The following is a 20,275-nucleotide window of genomic DNA, read 5'->3' on the forward strand; positions in this document are numbered from 1 at the left end:
CACAAAAGGACCAGCTGACATCATGTCAGTGATTCTCTCGTTATCACAGGTGTGAGTGTTGACGAGGACAAGGCTGGAAATCACTCTGTCATGCTGATTGAGTTCTAATAACAGACTGGAAGCTTCAAAAGGAGTGTGGTGCTTGGAATCATTGTTCTTCCTCTGTCATCCATGGTTACCTGCAAGGAAACACATACCATCATCATTGCTTTGCACAAAAAGGGCTTCACAGGCAAGGATATTGCTGCCAGTACGATTGCACCTAAATCAACCATTTATCGGATCATCAAGAACTTCAAGGAGAGCGGTTCAATTGTTGTGAAGAAGGCTTCAGGGCGCCCAAGAAAGTCCAGCAAGCGCCAGGACTGTCTCCTAAAGTTGATTCAGCTGCGGGATCGGGGCACCACCAGTACAGAATTTGCTCAGGAATGGCAGCAGGCAGGTGTGAGTGCATCTGCACGCACAGTGAGGCGAAGACTTTTGGAGGATGGCCTGGTGTCAAGAAGGGCAGCAAAGAAGCCACTTCTCTCCAGGAAAAACATCAGGGACAGACTGGATGGCAGGTAGCCTAGTGGTTAGAGTGTTGGACTTGTAACCGAAAGGTTGCAAGATTGAATCCCCGAGCTGACAAGGTAAAAATCTGTCGTCCTGCCCCTGAACAAGGCAGTTAACCCACTGTTCCTAGGCCATAATTGAAAATAAGAATTTGTTCTTAACTGACTTGCCTGGTTAAATAAAGGTAAAAAATAAAAATAATAATATTCTGCAAAAGGTACAGGGATTGGACTGCTGAGGACTGGGGTAAAGTCATTTTCTCTGATGAATCCCTTTTCCGATTGTTTGGGGCTTCAAGAAAAAAGCTTGTCCGGAGAAGACAAGGTGAGCGCTACCATCAGTCCTGTGTCATGCCAACAGTAAAGCATCCTGAGACCATTTATGTGTGGAGTTGCTTCTCAGCCAAGGGAGTGGGCTCACTCACAATTTTGCCTAAGAACACAGCCATGAATAAAGAATGGTACCAACATATCCTCTGAGAGCAACAATGCCTTTTCCAGCATGATGGATCACCTTGCCATAAGGCAAAAGTGATAACTAAGTGACTCGGGGAACAAAACAATGATATTTTGGGTCCATGGCCAGGAAACTCCCCAGACCTTAATCCCATTGAGAACTTGTGGTCAATCCTCAAGAGGCAGGTGGACAAACAAAAACCCACATATTCTGACAAACTCCAAGCATTGATTATGCAAGAATGGGCTGCCATCAGTCAGGATGTGGCCCAGAAATTAATTGACAGCATGCCAGGGTGGATTGCAGAGGTCTTGAAAAAGAAGGGTCAACACAGCAAGTATTGACTCTTTGCATCAACTTCACGTAATTGTCAATAAAATCCTTTGACACTTATGAAATGCTTGTAATTATACTACAGTATTCCATAGTAACATCTGACAAAAATATCTAAAGACACTGAGGCAGTAGACTTTGTGAAAATTTATATTTGTGTCATTCTCAAAACTTTTGACCACGACTGTACACACCTGGAGAACCTGGTTGACTTATCTGACCTCTCCTCTCCTCCTCCTCCCGTCCTCCTCCCCTCCTTCTCTCCTCCTCCCGGCCTCCTCTCCTCCTCTCCTCGTCCCGTCATCCTCTCCTCTGCCTTCCGTCCTCCTCTACCCCTCCCATCCTCCTCTCCTCCTTCTCTCCTCCTCCCGTCCTCCTCTCCTCCTCTCCTCGTCCCGTCATCCTCTCCTCTGTCTTCCGTCCTCCTCTACCCCTCCCATCCTCCTCTCCTCCTCCTCTCCTCCTCCCGTCCTCCTCTCCTCCTCTCCTCCGCCTCCCGTCCTCCTCTCCTCCTCCCATCCTTCTCTCCACCTTCTCTCCTCCTCTCGTCCTCCTCTCCTCGTCCCGTCATCCTCTCCTCCGCCTCCCGTCCTCCTCTCCTCCTTCCATCCTTCTCTCCTCCTCTCCTCTGCCTCCCGTCCTCCTCTCCTCCTCCTATCCTTCTCTCCTCCTCCTCTCCTCCTCCCATCCTCCTCTCCTCCTCCTCTCCTCCTCCCGTCCTCCTCTCCTCCGCCTCCCGTCCTCCTCTCCTCCTCCCATCCTTCTCTCCACCTTCTCTCCTCCTCCCGTCCTCCTCTCCTCGTCCCGTCATCCTCTCCTCCGCCTCCCGTCCTCCTCTCTTCCTTCCATCCTTCTCACCTCCTATCCTCCGCCTCCTGTCCTCCTCTCCTCCTCTCCTCCTCCTATCCTTCTCTCCTTCTCTCCTCCTCCCATCCTCCTCTCCTCCTTCTCTCCTTCTCCCCCCATGCAGTGTTCAGCTGCCTCACCACATCCATGACGTGGAGCTGGAGAGGATCTCCCGCTATGTCTTGGTGACCCAGCAACATGGCTTCACCCTGGCCTGGGACGGACACAGTGGCTCTGTCTACATCAAACTGAGCCCAGAGTGGGTGGGCAGGACCTGCGGTCTGTGTGGCAACTTCAACGCAGACGTACAGGACGACCTGAAGACCAGCTACGGTAAGAACAGAGACAGAGAGAACAGTAGAGGAGGGACTGAAGACCAGCTACGGTAAGAACAGAGACAGAGAGAACAGTAGAGGAGGGACTGAAGACCAGCTACGGTAAGAACAGAGACAGAGAGAACAGTAGAGGAGGGACTAAAGACCAGCTACGGTAAGAACAGAGACAGAGAGAACAGTAGAGGAGGGACTGAAGACCAGCGACGGTAAGAACAGAGACAGAGAGAACAGTAGAGGAGGGACTGAAGACCAGCTACGGTAAGAACAGAGACAGAGAGAACAGTAGAGGAGGGACTGAAGACCAGCTACGGTAAGAACAGAGAAAGGGAGGACAGTCACAGGTCAGTTCCAGTAATGGTGGCCCCTCCCTCTGGAAAGCTCATAGGGGTGCAGGCTTTTGCTCCATCTCTGCTGTAACACACCTGATTCAGCTGATCAAGGTCCTGAAGAGCACCTTACGGCTACAATCAGGTGTGTTAGAAGTAGGGCTGGAACAAAACCTAGCCAGAGAGGACTGAAGCACTGTACTGTAATGGTGGTAACGTTCTGCGGTGCTCCTCCTGTCTTCCCATACAGGTGTGGTGACAGAGGACCTGTCCATGTTTGGGAACAGCTGGGTGGAGGAGGAGCCTCACCAGGTCAGGTGTCCCATGGTGCCCTCCATGTTCCCCTCGCCCTGCGCCTCACGTGACCCACACATACTACTGGTGAGTAACCCTGACCCACACATACTACTGGTGAGTAACCCTGACCCACACAAACTACTGGTGAGTAACCCTGACCCACACATACTACTGGTGAGTAACCCTACCCCACACATACTACTGGTGAATAACCCTGACCCACACAAACTACTGGTGAGTAAGCCTGACCCACACATACTACTGGTGAGTAACCCTGACCCACACATACTACTGGTGAGTAACCCTGACCCACACATACTACTGGTGAATAACCCTGACCCACACAAACTACTGGTGAGTAAGCCTGACCCACACATACTACTGGTGAGTAACCCTGACCCACACATACTACCGGTGAGTAACCCTACCCCACACATACTACTGGTGAGTAACCCTACCCCACACATACTACTGGTGAATAACCCTACCCCACACATACTACTGGTGAGTAACCCTGACCCACACATACTACTGGTGAGTAACCCTGACCCACACATACTACTGGTGAGTAACCCTGACCCACACATACTACTGGTGAATAACCCTGACCCACACATACTACTGGTGAGTAACCCTGACCCACACAAACTACTGGTGAGTAACCCTGACCCACACATACTACTGGTGAGTAACCCTACCCCACACATACTACTGGTGAATAACCCTGACCCACACAAACTACTGGTGAGTAAGCCTGACCCACACATACTACTGGTGAGTAACCCTGACCCACACATACTACTGGTGAGTAACCCTGACCCACACATACTACTGGTGAATAACCCTGACCCACACAAACTACTGGTGAGTAAGCCTGACCCACACATACTACTGGTGAGTAACCCTGACCCACACATACTACTGGTGAGTAACCCTGACTCACACATACTACAGGTGAGTAACCCTACCCCACACATACTACTGGTGAGTAACCCTGACCCACACATACTACTGGTGAGTAACCCTGACCCACACATACTACTGGTGAGTAACCCTGACCCACACAAACTACTGGTGAGTAACCCTGACCCACACATACTACTGGTGAGTAACCCTACCCCACACATACTACTGGTGAATAACCCTACCCCACACATACTACTGGTGAGTAACCCTGACCCACACAAACTACTGGTGAATAACCCTGACCCACACATACTACTGGTGAGTAACCCTGACCCACACATACTACTGGTGAGTAACCCTGACCCACACATACTACTGGTGAGTAACCCTGACCCACACATACTACTGGTGAGTAACCCTGACCCACACATACTACTGGTGAGTAACCCTGACCCACACATACTACCGGTGAGTAACCCTACCCCACACATACTACTGGTGAGTAACCCTACCCCACACATACTACTGGTGAATAACCCTACCCCACACATACTACTGGTGAGTAACCCTGACCCACACATACTACTGGTGAGTAACCCTGACCCACACATACTACTGGTGAGTAACCCTGACCCACACATACTACTGGTGAATAACCCTGACCCACACATACTACTGGTGAGTAACCCTGACCCACACATACTACTGGTGAGTAACCCTGACCCACACATACTACTGGTGAGTAACCCTACCCCACACATACTACTGGTGAGTAACCCTGACCCACACATACTACTGGTGAGTAACCCTGACCCACACATACTACTGGTGAGTAACCCTGACCCACACATACTACTGGTGAGTAACCCTACCCCACACATACTACTGGTGAGTAACCCTGACCCACACATACTACTGGTGAGTAACCCTGACCCACACATACTACTGGTGAGTAACCCTGACCCACACATACTACTGGTGAGTAACCCTGACCTTAACCCTCACATACAGGTGGTGAATAACCCTGACCTTAACCCTCACATACAGGTGGTGAATAACCCTGACCTTAACCCTCACATACAGGTGGTGAATAACCCTGACCTTAACCCTCACATACAGGTGGTGAATAACCCTGACCTTAACCCTCACATACAGGTGGGGAATAACCCTGACCTTAACTCTCACATACAGGTGGTGAATAACCCTGACCTTAACCCTCACATACAGGTGGTGAATAACCCTGACCTTAACCCTCACATACAGGTGGTGAATAACCCTGACCTTAACCCTCACATACAGGTGGGGAATAACCCTGACCTTAACTCTCACATACAGGTGGTGAATAACCCTGACCTTAACCCTCACATACAGGTGGTGAATAACCCTGACCTTAACTCTCACATACAGGTGGTGAATAACCCTGACCTTAACCCTCACATACAGGTGGGGAATAACCCTGACCTTAACCCTCACATACAGGTGGTGAATAACCCTGTCCTTAACCCTCACATACAGGTGGTGAATAACCCAGACCTTAACCCTCACATACAGGTGGTGAATAGCCCTGACCTTAACCCTCACATACAGGTGGTGAATAACCCTGACCTTAACCCTCACATACAGGTGGTGAATAACCCTGACCTTAACCCTCACATACAGGTGGTGAATAACCCTGACCTTAACTCTCACATACAGGTGGTGAATAACCCTGACCTTAACCCTCACATACAGGTGGGGAATAACCCTGACCTTAACCCTCACATACAGGTGGTGAATAACCCTGACCTTAACCCTCACATACAGGTGGGGAATAACCCTGACCTTAACCCTCACATACAGGTGGTGAATAACTCTGACCCTGACCTTAACCCTCACATACAGGTGGTGAATAACCCTGTCCTTAACCCTCACATACAGGTGGTGAATAACCCTGTCCTTAACCCTCACATACAGGTGGTGAATAACCCTGACCTTAACCCTCACATACAGGTGGTGAATAACCCTGACCTTAACCCTCACATACAGGTGGTGAATAACCCTGACCTTAACCCTCACATACAGGTGGGGAATAACCCTGACCTTAACCCTCACATACAGGTGGTGAATAACCCTGACCTTAACCCTCACATACAGGTGGGGAATAACCCTGACCTTAACCCTCACATACAGGTGGTGAATAACCCTGACCTTAACCCTCACATACAGGTGGTGAATAACCCTGACCTTAACCCTCACATACAGGTGGTGAATAACCCTGACCTTAACCCTCACATACAGGTGGTGAATAACCCTGACCTTAACCCTCACATACAGGTGGGGAATAACCCTGACATTAACCCTCACATACAGGTGGTGATTGTGTTTAGGAGACATCTATGGTGCTGCTAACTGCCAAGTCTCTGCTTGGACCAGTGGTTCTCAGTCTCTACCTGAGGGACCACAATCATTTCAAAAGGAATCTTTCACACTTTTTAGATTTAATTTTCCTCAAAATAGCATCTCTAACTCTGTGTGTGTTCTTTATTATCCTGTTCTGGGTTTGTGTGATTCATTTCCTGTTCTGGGTTTGTGTGATTCATTTCCTGTTCTGGGTTTGTGTGATTCATTTCCTGGTCTGGGTTTGTGTGATTCATTTCCTGTTCTGGGTTTGTGTGATTCATTTCCTGTTCTGGGTTTGTATGATTATTATCCTGGTCTGGGTTTGTGTGATTCATTTCCTGTTCTGGGTTTGTGTGAGATAAACTTGGACCTTGTGCTTACTTTGTTTTCACCGTGACAGAAAGTGGAGGAGGTGTGTGCAATGCTTCTGGAGGAACCTTTTACAGGCTGTCATGAGTTTGTCAGTCCTCTGTCTTACATGGCTAGCTGCTCCAACGACCTCTGTCTGTAAGTATTAACTAGTCTACAAAGACCTGTCTGTAAGTAATAACTAGTCTACAACGACCTGTCTGTTAGTAATAACTAGTCTACAACGACCTGTCTGTCAGTACTAACTAGTCTACAACGACCTGTCTGTTAGTAATAACTAGTCTACAACGACCTGTCTGTTAGTAATAACTAGTCTACAATGACCTGTCTGTTAGTAATAACTAGTCTACAATGACCTGTCTGTTAGTAATAACTAGTCTACAACGACCTGTCTGTTAGTAATAACTAGTCTACAATCTGTTAGTAATAACTAGTCTACAACGACCTGTCTGTTAGTAATAACTAGTCTACAATGACCTGCCTGTTAGTAATAACTAGTCTACAACGACCTGTCTGTAAGTACTAACTAGTCTACAACGACCTGTCTGTAAGTACTAACTAGTCTACAACGACCTGTCTGTTAGTAATAACTAGTCTACAACGACCTGTCTGTAAGTACGAACTAGTCTACAACGACCTGTCTGTAAGTACTAACTAGTCTACAACGACCTGTCTGTAAGTAATAACTAGTCTACAACGACCTGTCTGTAAGTAATAACTAGTCTACAACGACCTGTCTGTTAGTATTAACTAGTCTACAACGACCTGTCTGTTAGTAATAACTAGTCTACAACGACCTCTGTCTGTTAGTAATAACTAGTCTACAACGACCTGTCTGTCAGTAATAACTAGTCTACAACGACCTCTGTCTGTTAGTAATAACTAGTCTACAACGACCTGTCTGTTAGTAATAACTAGTCTACAACGACCTCTGTCTGTTAGTAATAACTAGTCTACAACGACCTGTCTGTCAGTAATAACTAGTCTACAACGACCTGTCTGTTAGTAATAACTAGTCAACAACGACCTGTCTGTCAGTAATAACTAGTCTACAACGACCTGTCTCTCAGTAATAACTAGTCTACAACGACCTGTCTGTTAGTACTAACTAGTCTACAACGACCTCTGTCTGTTAGTAATAACTAGTCTACAACGACCTGTCTGTTAGTAATAACTAGTCTACAACGACCTGTCTGTTAGTAATAACTAGTCTACAACGACCTCTGTCTGTTAGTAATAACTAGTCTACAACGACCTCTGTCTGTCAGTAATAACTAGTCTACAACGACCTCTGTCTGTTAGTAATAACTAGTCTACAACGACCTGTCTGTTAGTAATAACTAGTCTACAACGACCTGTCTGTTAGTAATAACTAGTCTACAACGACCTGTCTGTCAGTACTAACTAGTCTACAACGACCTGTCTGTTAGTAATAACTAGTCTACAACAACCTGTCTGTCAGTAATAACTAGTCTACAACGACCTCTGTCTGTTAGTAATAACTAGTCTACAACGACCTGTCTGTTAGTAATAACTAGTCTACAACGACCTGTCTGTTAGTAATAACTAGTCTACAACGACCTGTCTGTTAGTAATAACTAGTCTACAACGACCTCTGTCTGTTAGTATAACTAGTCTACAACGACCTGTCTGTTAGTAATAACTAGTCTACAACGACCTCTGTCTGTTAGTAATAACTAGTCTACAACGACCTGTCTGTTAGTAATAACTAGTCTACAACGACCTGTCTGTTAGTAATAACTAGTCTACAACGACCTGTCTGTTAGTATTAACTAGTCTACAACGACCTGTCTGTTAGTAATAACTAGTCTACAACGACCTGTCTGTCAGTAATAACTAGTCTACAACGACCTGTCTGTTAGTAATAACTAGTCAACAACGACCTGTCTGTCAGTAATAACTAGTCTACAACGACCTGTCTGTTAGTAATAACTAGTCTACAACGACCTATCTGTTAGTAATAACTAGTCTACAACGACCTATCTGTTAGTAATAACTAGTCTACAACGACCTGTCTGTTAGTAATAACTAGTCTACAACGACCTGTCTGTTAGTAATAACTAGTCTACAACGACCTGTCTGTTAGTAATAACTAGTCTACAACGACCTGTCTGTTAGTAATAACTAGTCTACAACGACCTCTGTCTGTCAGTAATAACTAGTCTACAACGACCTCTGTCTGTCAGTAATAACTAGTCTACAACGACCTCTGTCTGTTAGTAATAACTAGTCTACAACGACCTCTGTCTGTCAGTAATAACTAGTCTACAACGACCTCTGTCTGTTAGTAATAACTAGTCTACAACGACCTGTCTGTTAGTATTAACTAGTCTACAACGACCTGTCTGTTAGTAATAACTAGTCTACAACGACCTCTGTCTGTTAGTAATAACTAGTCTACAACGACCTGTCTGTCAGTAATAACTAGTCTACAACGACCTCTGTCTGTTAGTAATAACTAGTCTACAACGACCTGTCTGTTAGTAATAACTAGTCTACAACGACCTCTGTCTGTTAGTAATAACTAGTCTACAACGACCTGTCTGTCAGTAATAACTAGTCTACAACGACCTGTCTGTTAGTAATAACTAGTCAACAATGACCTGTCTGTCAGTAATAACTAGTCTACAACGACCTGTCTCTCAGTAATAACTAGTCTACAACGACCTGTCTGTTAGTACTAACTAGTCTACAACGACCTCTGTCTGTTAGTAATAACTAGTCTACAACGACCTGTCTGTTAGTAATAACTAGTCTACAACGACCTGTCTGTTAGTAATAACTAGTCTACAACGACCTCTGTCTGTTAGTAATAACTAGTCTACAACGACCTCTGTCTGTCAGTAATAACTAGTCTACAACGACCTCTGTCTGTTAGTAATAACTAGTCTACAACGACCTGTCTGTTAGTAATAACTAGTCTACAACGACCTGTCTGTTAGTAATAACTAGTCTACAACGACCTGTCTGTTAGTAATAACTAGTCTACAACGACCTCTGTCTGTTAGTATAACTAGTCTACAACGACCTGTCTGTTAGTAATAACTAGTCTACAACGACCTCTGTCTGTTAGTAATAACTAGTCTACAACGACCTGTCTGTTAGTAATAACTAGTCTACAACGACCTCTGTCTGTTAGTAATAACTAGTCTACAACGACCTATCTGTTAGTAATAACTAGTCTACAACGACCTGTCTGTTAGTAATAACTAGTCTACAACGACCTGTCTGTTAGTAATAACTAGTCTACAACGACCTGTCTGTTAGTAATAACTAGTCTACAACGACCTGTCTGTTAGTAATAACTAGTCTACAACGACCTCTGTCTGTCAGTAATAACTAGTCTACAACGACCTCTGTCTGTCAGTAATAACTAGTCTACAACGACCTCTGTCTGTTAGTAATAACTAGTCTACAACGACCTCTGTCTGTCAGTAATAACTAGTCTACAACGACCTCTGTCTGTTAGTAATAACTAGTCTACAACGACCTGTCTGTTAGTAATAACTAGTCTACAACGACCTGTCTGTTAGTAATAACTAGTCTACAACTACCTGTCTGTCAGTACTAACTAGTCTACAACGACCTGTCTGTTAGTAATAACTAGTCTACAACGACCTGTGTGTTAGTAATAACTAGTCTACAACTACCTGTCTGTTAGTAATAACTAGTCTACAACGACCTCTGTCTGTTAGTAATAACTAGTCTACAACGACCTGTCTGTTAGTAATAACTAGTCTACAACTACCTGTCTGTTAGTAATAACTAGTCTACAACGACCTGTCTGTTAGTAATAACTAGTCTACAACGACCTCTGTCTGTTAGTATAACTAGTCTACAACGACCTGTCTGTTAGTAATAACTAGTCTACAACGACCTCTGTCTGTTAGTAATAACTAGTCTACAACGACCTGTCTGTTAGTAATAACTAGTCTACAACGACCTGTCTGTTAGTAATAACTAGTCTACAACGACCTGTCTGTTAGTATTAACTAGTCTACAACGACCTGTCTGTTAGTAATAACTAGTCTACAACGACCTGTCTGTCAGTAATAACTAGTCTACAATGACCTGTCTGTTAGTAATAACTAGTCAACAACGACCTGTCTGTCAGTAATAACTAGTCTACAATGACCTGTCTTTCAGTAATAACTAGTCTACAACGACCTGTCTGTTAGTAATAACTAGTCTACAACGACCTCTGTCTGTTAGTATAACTAGTCTACAACGACCTGTATGTTAGTAATAACTAGTCTACAACGACCTCTGTCTGTTAGTAATAACTAGTCTACAACGACCTGTCTGTTAGTAATAACTAGTCTACAACGACATGTCTGTTAGTAATAACTAGTCTACAACGACCTGTCTGTTAGTATTAACTAGTCTACAACGACCTGTCTGTTAGTAATAACTAGTCTACAACGACCTGTCTGTCAGTAATAACTAGTCTACAACGACCTGTCTGTTAGTAATAACTAGTCAACAACGACCTGTCTGTCAGTAATAACTAGTCTACAATGACCTGTCTCTCAGTAATAACTAGTCTACAACGACCTGTCTGTTAGTACTAACTAGTCTACAACGACCTCTGTCTGTTAGTAATAACTAGTCTACAACGACCTGTCTGTTAGTAATAACTAGTCTACAACGACCTCTGTCTGTTAGTAATAACTAGTCTACAACGACCTCTGTCTGTCAGTAATAACTAGTCTACAACGACCTCTGTCTGTTAGTAATAACTAGTCTACAACGACCTGTCTGTCAGTAATAACTAGTCTACAACGACATGTCTGTTAGTAATAACTAGTCTACAACGACCTGTCTGTTAGTAATAACTAGTCTACAACGACCTGTCTGTTAGTAATAACTAGTCTACAACGACCTGTCTGTTAGTAATAACTAGTCTACAACGACCTGTCTGTTAGTAATAACTAGTCTACAACGACCTGTCTGTTAGTAATAACTAGTCTACAACGACCTGTCTGTTAGTAATAACTAGTCTACAACGGCCTGTCTGTTAGTAATAACTAGTCTACAACGACCTGTCTGTTAGTAATAACTAGTCTACAACGACCTCTGTCTGTTAGTAATAACTAGTCTACAACGACCTGTCTGTTAGTAATAACTAGTCTACAATGACCTGTCTGTTAGTAATAACTAGTCTACAATGACCTGTCTGTTAGTAATAACTAGTCTACAACGACCTGTCTGTTAGTAATAACTAGTCTACAATCTGTTAGTAATAACTAGTCTACAACGACCTGTCTGTTAGTAATAACTAGTCTACAATGACCTGCCTGTTAGTAATAACTAGTCTACAACGACCTGTCTGTAAGTACTAACTAGTCTACAACGACCTGTCTGTAAGTACTAACTAGTCTACAACGACCTGTCTGTTAGTAATAACTAGTCTACAACGACCTGTCTGTAAGTACGAACTAGTCTACAACGACCTGTCTGTAAGTACTAACTAGTCTACAACGACCTGTCTGTAAGTAATAACTAGTCTACAACGACCTGTCTGTAAGTAATAACTAGTCTACAACGACCTGTCTGTTAGTATTAACTAGTCTACAACGACCTGTCTGTTAGTAATAACTAGTCTACAACGACCTCTGTCTGTTAGTAATAACTAGTCTACAACGACCTGTCTGTCAGTAATAACTAGTCTACAACGACCTCTGTCTGTTAGTAATAACTAGTCTACAACGACCTGTCTGTTAGTAATAACTAGTCTACAACGACCTCTGTCTGTTAGTAATAACTAGTCTACAACGACCTGTCTGTCAGTAATAACTAGTCTACAACGACCTGTCTGTTAGTAATAACTAGTCAACAACGACCTGTCTGTCAGTAATAACTAGTCTACAACGACCTGTCTGTCAGTACTAACTAGTCTACAACGACCTGTCTGTTAGTAATAACTAGTCTACAACAACCTGTCTGTCAGTAATAACTAGTCTACAACGACCTCTGTCTGTTAGTAATAACTAGTCTACAACGACCTGTCTGTTAGTAATAACTAGTCTACAACGACCTGTCTGTTAGTAATAACTAGTCTACAACGACCTGTCTGTTAGTAATAACTAGTCTACAACGACCTCTGTCTGTTAGTATAACTAGTCTACAACGACCTGTCTGTTAGTAATAACTAGTCTACAACGACCTCTGTCTGTTAGTAATAACTAGTCTACAACGACCTGTCTGTTAGTAATAACTAGTCTACAACGACCTGTCTGTTAGTAATAACTAGTCTACAACGACCTGTCTGTTAGTATTAACTAGTCTACAACGACCTGTCTGTTAGTAATAACTAGTCTACAACGACCTGTCTGTCAGTAATAACTAGTCTACAACGACCTGTCTGTTAGTAATAACTAGTCAACAACGACCTGTCTGTCAGTAATAACTAGTCTACAACGACCTGTCTGTTAGTAATAACTAGTCTACAACGACCTATCTGTTAGTAATAACTAGTCTACAACGACCTATCTGTTAGTAATAACTAGTCTACAACGACCTGTCTGTTAGTAATAACTAGTCTACAACGACCTGTCTGTTAGTAATAACTAGTCTACAACGACCTGTCTGTTAGTAATAACTAGTCTACAACGACCTGTCTGTTAGTAATAACTAGTCTACAACGACCTCTGTCTGTCAGTAATAACTAGTCTACAACGACCTCTGTCTGTCAGTAATAACTAGTCTACAACGACCTCTGTCTGTTAGTAATAACTAGTCTACAACGACCTCTGTCTGTCAGTAATAACTAGTCTACAACGACCTCTGTCTGTTAGTAATAACTAGTCTACAACGACCTGTCTGTTAGTATTAACTAGTCTACAACGACCTGTCTGTTAGTAATAACTAGTCTACAACGACCTCTGTCTGTTAGTAATAACTAGTCTACAACGACCTGTCTGTCAGTAATAACTAGTCTACAACGACCTCTGTCTGTTAGTAATAACTAGTCTACAACGACCTGTCTGTTAGTAATAACTAGTCTACAACGACCTCTGTCTGTTAGTAATAACTAGTCTACAACGACCTGTCTGTCAGTAATAACTAGTCTACAACGACCTGTCTGTTAGTAATAACTAGTCAACAACGACCTGTCTGTCAGTAATAACTAGTCTACAACGACCTGTCTCTCAGTAATAACTAGTCTACAACGACCTGTCTGTTAGTACTAACTAGTCTACAACGACCTCTGTCTGTTAGTAATAACTAGTCTACAACGACCTGTCTGTTAGTAATAACTAGTCTACAACGACCTGTCTGTTAGTAATAACTAGTCTACAACGACCTCTGTCTGTTAGTAATAACTAGTCTACAACGACCTCTGTCTGTCAGTAATAACTAGTCTACAACGACCTCTGTCTGTTAGTAATAACTAGTCTACAACGACCTGTCTGTTAGTAATAACTAGTCTACAACGACCTGTCTGTTAGTAATAACTAGTCTACAACGACCTCTGTCTGTTAGTATAACTAGTCTACAACGACCTGTCTGTTAGTAATAACTAGTCTACAACGACCTCTGTCTGTTAGTAATAACTAGTCTACAACGACCTGTCTGTTAGTAATAACTAGTCTACAACGACCTGTCTGTTAGTAATAACTAGTCTACAACGACCTGTCTGTTAGTATTAACTAGTCTACAACGACCTGTCTGTTAGTAATAACTAGTCTACAACGACCTGTCTGTCAGTAATAACTAGTCTACAACGACCTGTCTGTTAGTAATAACTAGTCAACAACGACCTGTCTGTTAGTAATAACTAGTCTACAACGACCTATCTGTTAGTAATAACTAGTCTACAACGACCTGTCTGTTAGTAATAACTAGTCTACAACGACCTGTCTGTTAGTAATAACTAGTCTACAACGACCTGTCTGTTAGTAATAACTAGTCTACAACGACCTGTCTGTTAGTAATAACTAGTCTACAACGACCTCTGTCTGTCAGTAATAACTAGTCTACAACGACCTCTGTCTGTCAGTAATAACTAGTCTACAACGACCTCTGTCTGTTAGTAATAACTAGTCTACAACGACCTCTGTCTGTCAGTAATAACTAGTCTACAACGACCTCTGTCTGTTAGTAATAACTAGTCTACAACGACCTGTCTGTTAGTAATAACTAGTCTACAACGACCTGTCTGTTAGTAATAACTAGTCTACAACTACCTGTCTGTCAGTACTAACTAGTCTACAACGACCTGTCTGTTAGTAATAACTAGTCTACAACGACCTGTGTGTTAGTAATAACTAGTCTACAACTACCTGTCTGTTAGTAATAACTAGTCTACAACGACCTCTGTCTGTTAGTAATAACTAGTCTACAACGACCTGTCTGTTAGTAATAACTAGTCTACAACTACCTGTCTGTTAGTAATAACTAGTCTACAACGACCTGTCTGTTAGTAATAACTAGTCTACAACGACCTCTGTCTGTTAGTATAACTAGTCTACAACGACCTGTCTGTTAGTAATAACTAGTCTACAACGACCTCTGTCTGTTAGTAATAACTAGTCTACAACGACCTGTCTGTTAGTAATAACTAGTCTACAACGACCTGTCTGTTAGTAATAACTAGTCTACAACGACCTGTCTGTTAGTATTAACTAGTCTACAACGACCTGTCTGTTAGTAATAACTAGTCTACAACGACCTGTCTGTCAGTAATAACTAGTCTACAATGACCTGTCTGTTAGTAATAACTAGTCAACAACGACCTGTCTGTCAGTAATAACTAGTCTACAATGACCTGTCTTTCAGTAATAACTAGTCTACAACGACCTGTCTGTTAGTAATAACTAGTCTACAACGACCTCTGTCTGTTAGTATAACTAGTCTACAACGACCTGTATGTTAGTAATAACTAGTCTACAACGACCTCTGTCTGTTAGTAATAACTAGTCTACAACGACCTGTCTGTTAGTAATAACTAGTCTACAACGACATGTCTGTTAGTAATAACTAGTCTACAACGACCTGTCTGTTAGTATTAACTAGTCTACAACGACCTGTCTGTTAGTAATAACTAGTCTACAACGACCTGTCTGTCAGTAATAACTAGTCTACAACGACCTGTCTGTTAGTAATAACTAGTCAACAACGACCTGTCTGTCAGTAATAACTAGTCTACAACGACCTGTCTCTCAGTAATAACTAGTCTACAACGACCTGTCTGTTAGTACTAACTAGTCTACAACGACCTCTGTCTGTTAGTAATAACTAGTCTACAACGACCTGTCTGTTAGTAATAACTAGTCTACAACGACCTCTGTCTGTTAGTAATAACTAGTCTACAACGACCTCTGTCTGTCAGTAATAACTAGTCTACAACGACCTCTGTCTGTTAGTAATAACTAGTCTACAACGACCTGTCTTTCAGTAATAACTAGTCTACAACGACATGTCTGTTAGTAATAACTAGTCTACAACGACCTGTCTGTTAGTAATAACTAGTCTACAACGACCTGTCTGTTAGTAATAACTAGTCTACAACGACCTGTCTGTTAGTAATAACTAGTCTACAACGACCTGTCTGTTAGTAATAACTAGTCTACAACGACCTATCTGTTAGTAATAACTAGTCTACAACGACCTGTCTGTTAGTAATAACTAGTCTACAACGACCTGTCTGTTAGTAATAACTAGTCTACAACGACCTGTCTGTTAGTAATAACTAGCCTACAACGGCCTGTCTGTTAGTAATAACTAGTCTACAACGACCTGTCTGTTAGTAATAACTAGTCTACAACGACCTCTGTCTGTTAGTAATAACTAGTCTACAACGACCTGTCTGTCAGTAATAACTAGTCTACAATGGCCTGTCTGTTAGTAATAACTAGTCTACAACGACCTGTCTGTAAGTACTAACTAGTCTACAATGGCCTGTCTGTTAGTAATAACTAGTCTACAACGACCTGTCTGTTAGTAATAACTAGTCTACAACGACCTGTCTGTTAGTAATAAGTAGTCTACAACGACCTGTCTGTCAGTAATAACTAGTCTACAACGACCTGTCTGTTAGTAATAACTAGTCTACAACGACCTGTCTGTCAGTAATAACTAGTCTAGAACGACCTCTGTCTGTTAGTAATAACTAGTCTACAACGACCTGTCTGTTAGTAATAACTAGTCTTCAACGACCTGTCTGTTAGTAATAACTAGTCTACAACGACCTGTCTGTTAGTAATAACTAGTCTACAACGACCTCTCTGTTAGTAATAACTAGTCTACAATGACCTGTCTGTCAGTAATAACTAGTCTACAACGACCTGTCTGTTAGTAATAACTAGTCTACAACGACCTCTGTCTGGCAGTAATAACTAGTCTACAACGACCTGTCTATTACTAATAACTAGTCTACAACGACCTGTCTGTTAGTACTAACTAGTCTACAACGACCTGTCTGTTAGTAATAACTAGTCTACAACGACCTCTGTCTGTTAGTAATAACTAGTCTACAACGACCTGTCTGTCAGTAATAACTAGTCTACAACGACCTCTGTCTGTTAGTAATAACTAGTCAACAACGACCTGTCTGTTAGTAATAACTAGTCTACAATGGCCTGTCTGTTAGTAATAACTAGTCTACAACGACCTGTCTGTAAGTACTAAATAGTCTACAATGGCCTGTCTGTTAGTAATAACTAGTCTACAACGACCTGTCTGTTAGTAATAACTAGTCTTCAACGACCTGTCTGTTAGTAATAACTAGTCTACAACGACCTGTCTGTTAGTAATAACTAGTCTACAACGACCTCTCTGTTAGTAATAACTAGTCTACAATGACCTGTCTGTCAGTAATAACTAGTCTACAACGACCTGTCTGTTAGTAATAACTAGTCTACAACGACCTCTGTCTGGCAGTAATAACTAGTCTACAACGACCTGTCTATTACTAATAACTAGTCTACAACGACCTGTCTGTTAGTACTAACTAGTCTACAACGACCTGTCTGTTAGTAATAACTAGTCTACAACGACCTCTGTCTGTTAGTAATAACTAGTCTACAACGACCTGTCTGTCAGTAATAACTAGTCTACAACGACCTCTGTCTGTTAGTAATAACTAGTCAACAACGACCTGTCTGTTAGTAATAACTAGTCTACAATGGCCTGTCTGTTAGTAATAACTAGTCTACAACGACCTGTCTGTAAGTACTAAATAGTCTACAATGGCCTGTCTGTTAGTAATAACTAGTCTACAACGACCTGTCTGTTAGTAATAACTAGTCTACAACGACCTGTCTGTTAGTAATAACTAGTCTACAACGTCCTGTCTGTTAGTAATAACTAGTCTACAACGACCTCTGTCTGTTAGTAATAACTAGTCTACAACGACCTGTCTGTCAGTAATAACTAGTCTACAATGGCCTATCTGTTAGTAATAACTAGTCTACAACGACCTGTCTGTAAGTACTAACTAGTCTACAATGGCCTGTCTGTTAGTAATAACTAGTCTACAACGACCTGTCTGTTAGTAATAACTAGTCTACAACGACCTGTCTGTTAGTAATAACTAGTCTACAACGACCTGTCTGTTAGTAATAACTAGTCTACAACGACCTCTGTTAGTAATAACTAGTCTACAACGACCTGTCTGTTAGTAATAACTAGTCTACAACGACCTGTCTGTTAGTAATAACTAGTCTACAACGACCTGTCTGTTAGTAATAACTAGTCTACAACGACCTGTCTGTTAGTAATAACTAGTCTACAACGACCTGTCTGTTAGTATTAACTAGTCTACAACGACCTGTCTGTTAGTAATAACTAGTCTACAACGACCTGTCTGTCAGTAATAACTAGTCTACAATGACCTGTCTGTTAGTAATAACTAGTCAACAACGACCTGTCTGTCAGTAATAACTAGTCTACAATGACCTGTCTTTCAGTAATAACTAGTCTACAACGACCTGTCTGTTAGTAATAACTAGTCTACAACGACCTCTGTCTGTTAGTATAACTAGTCTACAACGACCTGTATGTTAGTAATAACTAGTCTACAACGACCTCTGTCTGTTAGTAATAACTAGTCTACAACGACCTGTCTGTTAGTAATAACTAGTCTACAACGACATGTCTGTTAGTAATAACTAGTCTACAACGACCTGTCTGTTAGTATTAACTAGTCTACAACGACCTGTCTGTTAGTAATAACTAGTCTACAACGACCTGTCTGTCAGTAATAACTAGTCTACAACGACCTGTCTGTTAGTAATAACTAGTCAACAACGACCTGTCTGTCAGTAATAACTAGTCTACAACGACCTGTCTCTCAGTAATAACTAGTCTACAACGACCTGTCTGTTAGTACTAACTAGTCTACAACGACCTCTGTCTGTTAGTAATAACTAGTCTACAACGACCTGTCTGTTAGTAATAACTAGTCTACAACGACCTCTGTCTGTTAGTAATAACTAGTCTACAACGACCTCTGTCTGTCAGTAATAACTAGTCTACAACGACCTCTGTCTGTTAGTAATAACTAGTCTACAACGACCTGTCTGTCAGTAATAACTAGTCTACAACGACATGTCTGTTAGTAATAACTAGTCTACAACGACCTGTCTGTTAGTAATAACTAGTCTACAACGACCTGTCTGTTAGTAATAACTAGTCTACAACGACCTGTCTGTTAGTAATAACTAGTCTACAACGACCTGTCTGTTAGTAATAACTAGTCTACAACGACCTGTCTGTTAGTAATAACTAGTCTACAACGGCCTGTCTGTTAGTAATAACTAGTCTACAACGACCTGTCTGTTAGTAATAACTAGTCTACAACGACCTCTGTCTGTTAGTAATAACTAGTCTACAACGACCTGTCTGTTAGTAATAACTAGTCTACAATGACCTGTCTGTTAGTAATAACTAGTCTACAATGACCTGTCTGTTAGTAATAACTAGTCTACAACGACCTGTCTGTTAGTAATAACTAGTCTACAATCTGTTAGTAATAACTAGTCTACAACGACCTGTCTGTTAGTAATAACTAGTCTACAATGACCTGCCTGTTAGTAATAACTAGTCTACAACGACCTGTCTGTAAGTACTAACTAGTCTACAACGACCTGTCTGTAAGTACTAACTAGTCTACAACGACCTGTCTGTTAGTAATAACTAGTCTACAACGACCTGTCTGTAAGTACGAACTAGTCTACAACGACCTGTCTGTAAGTACTAACTAGTCTACAACGACCTGTCTGTAAGTAATAACTAGTCTACAACGACCTGTCTGTAAGTAATAACTAGTCTACAACGACCTGTCTGTTAGTATTAACTAGTCTACAACGACCTGTCTGTTAGTAATAACTAGTCTACAACGACCTCTGTCTGTTAGTAATAACTAGTCTACAACGACCTGTCTGTCAGTAATAACTAGTCTACAACGACCTCTGTCTGTTAGTAATAACTAGTCTACAACGACCTGTC

At 42.0% G+C, this 20,275-nt stretch overlaps 1 protein-coding gene across 1 annotated transcript in view; it reads left to right on the forward strand.

Moving 5' to 3' along the window:
- The window catches only part of LOC145864303 (otogelin-like), a 194,394-nt gene that overhangs the window by 15,766 nt on the left and 158,353 nt on the right, over window positions 1-20,275 (forward strand). The window contains exons 3-4 of the mRNA XM_082969904.1: window positions 2,315-2,523; window positions 3,102-3,232. Coding sequence (XP_082826030.1) covers window positions 2,315-2,523; window positions 3,102-3,232 — 340 coding nt within the window. The remainder of the gene's footprint in view (window positions 1-2,314; window positions 2,524-3,101; window positions 3,233-20,275) is intronic.

This window comes from Salmo salar, chromosome 26 (genome assembly GCF_965601325.2).
Source record: "Salmo salar chromosome 26, fSalSal1, whole genome shotgun sequence".
Classification (NCBI taxonomy): Eukaryota; Metazoa; Chordata; class Actinopteri; order Salmoniformes; family Salmonidae; genus Salmo; species Salmo salar.